The sequence below is a fragment of the Plectropomus leopardus genome, chromosome 5, assembly GCF_026936395.1.
Source record: "Plectropomus leopardus strain MGB_pleo_1.0 chromosome 5, ASM2693639v1, whole genome shotgun sequence".
Taxonomy (NCBI): Eukaryota; Metazoa; Chordata; class Actinopteri; order Perciformes; family Serranidae; genus Plectropomus; species Plectropomus leopardus.
Window position 1 is genome coordinate 30909845 of NC_142180.1, and position 2118 is coordinate 30911962.

Consider the following 2118-nt stretch of genomic DNA (forward strand, 5'->3'; position numbering starts at 1 on the left):
TTTTACACACTTTACATACACAGCACATTATATATATTTAGTATATATAAATATTCTACATACTAGTGTTAACATTGTAACATATTTCACATGTTTTATTTTTATAATTTTACATACCACATAGTAACAAGGATTATTTGTTGTTGTTGTTATTATTATTATTACAGTTACTATTGTTTATACTATATATCTTTAATTACTAATTTTTCCTTTAGTAGTTATTAACATACCACTCACAGTAGTCATTGTTCTGTGTAAGTATTTTACTTTTGGTACTTTGAGGTACTTGTTTTATGGTGAATGTCCGTCTCACCTGTGGGTGGCAGTAGTGCGCCTCTAGATGCATCTCGCGTGCGTAAAATTTAACAAAAAAAGAAGAAGAACTTTGGCCGGAAAAGATTTCAGGCTAAGTTGGTAAGCTATTTGTTTATTGCGCTTTATTTACAGATATATTAATAGGTTTTTCTGAATCGCTGCTATTCTTTATGCAGGCAGTGTTTCTGTGAGTGCGGGTAGTTAAAGGCAGTCTCTGGGTCTGTGTGTGTTTGTGTGTGTTTGTGTGTGTTTGCGCAGAGCTGCTCTCAGAGAGATGCAGCGTGCTGCAGGCAGCGCGGATCAGGATCAGCCTCACCCTCTGTTTGGAGGAGCGCTGTCAGCCGGCCTCCCTCACTGCGCTAAAGACATCAGTGAGCTGAGGGAGATCCCGGACAACCAGGAGGTTTTTGCCCATGAACACACCGACCAGAGCCTGATCGTGGAGCTGGTGGAGTACCAGGGTCAGGTAGCAGACCAGGACGCCGCCAGGTATCACTTTGAAGACATCGCAGGCAGCAACAAAGCTTCAGAGCCAGGCGCTTTTCAAGTGAGCAGCGTTGAGCTGCTGCCAAAATCTGAACTGTCCCTGTCAGACTGCAGCTCTGCCTGGATGCTGACAGGGACACAGTGTGTGTCCAAGTTCAACGAAGAAGCGAGGAACACAGTGACCCTTCACCTGGGTCTGTTTCGCCTGCCGCAGTTCTCCACAGATGTCCTGATAACCTTCAACGACCCGCAGAGCATCAGCCCTGACAGCAGCAGTGCTGCTTCAGCGGAGACGCACAGAGAGCCGTGGACGGTGCAGGACTTCCAGCGCCTGCTGCAGACTCTGACTCTACATAATCCAGGACTGTTTGGGTAGAAGAGCTGCTTCTTTCCCAGTGTGGGACCTCACCTGATTACAGATGGGACTCAGGCACATTTGAAAATATTTGGACTGTGTTTGCTGAGGCCCCGTAAGAGTCAGAGCCTGAAAAGCAACTCCTCCGAGCTGTGGTCATCTCCCTCCCACGACACACAAGTCTAGTTCTGCCTTAAATTTTGGCCTTTTTCTGACATCTAAAAACTACTTAAAAACCCAAACATCTCATGACTTATGTATAGTTTTGTTAAAATAAACGATTTGAGTGAATATATTGATTATTTCTTTATTTTTTGGATCACCTGATCAACATATTATGCGTTCAGATGCCTTTCACAAAATATTTGACCTTTTGAATCTCGAGCAAAATGGTTTTTTTTTATGTTGGTAACATGGGGCAAAAAAGGCAATAAATAAGTGGATAGGGATTATCCCACAAATAGCAAGAAATTAGTAAAATGTGACTAGAAAATTACCTAAATTAGTTTCTTAAAAAAGAGAGAGTATTTTTTGAGAAAATTATCAAAAAATGGGAAAATGTCCTGAAAATTATAATTATAATAATTTGATATTTAAGATTGTTACAGAAAAAAATAAAAATATATATATATATATATATATATATATATATGCCTTTTTTGTATGCATAGGTCATCGTCTAGTTAACCAATTTTTTGCTCACTTTTCTGCATCTTATTAAGTTGCTCGGTGCCTTCTCCTCATGTTTTTGAAAGAAACCAAACCAATTTGCTCAGTTTTCAAAAAAAAAACTTAAAGATGGTCTTAAATTGACCTTTACTGCTGAGATCTTGAGTAACTCTCACAGATGCTATTAATATGATTAAACAGATGTTATTTTTGTAAGATTTTTCTGTTTTATGTGAGAAATTTGAGATTTGAGACATGGCGTCATAATGTCAAAGACATGCTCCTCTGTTTCT

General features: G+C 39.4%; 1 protein-coding gene across 1 annotated transcript; it reads left to right on the plus strand.

Annotated features, from left to right (window-relative positions):
* Positions 1-256: 256 nt before the first annotated feature.
* On the plus strand, positions 257-1447 carry rangrf (RAN guanine nucleotide release factor). Its single transcript, XM_042483956.2, has 2 exons — positions 257-414; positions 574-1447. Exon 2 carries the CDS (start codon positions 590-592, stop codon positions 1175-1177), a length of 588 nt encoding a protein of 195 aa, XP_042339890.2. The 5' UTR covers positions 257-414; positions 574-589; the 3' UTR covers positions 1178-1447.
* The last annotated feature ends 671 nt before the right edge of the window (positions 1448-2118 follow it).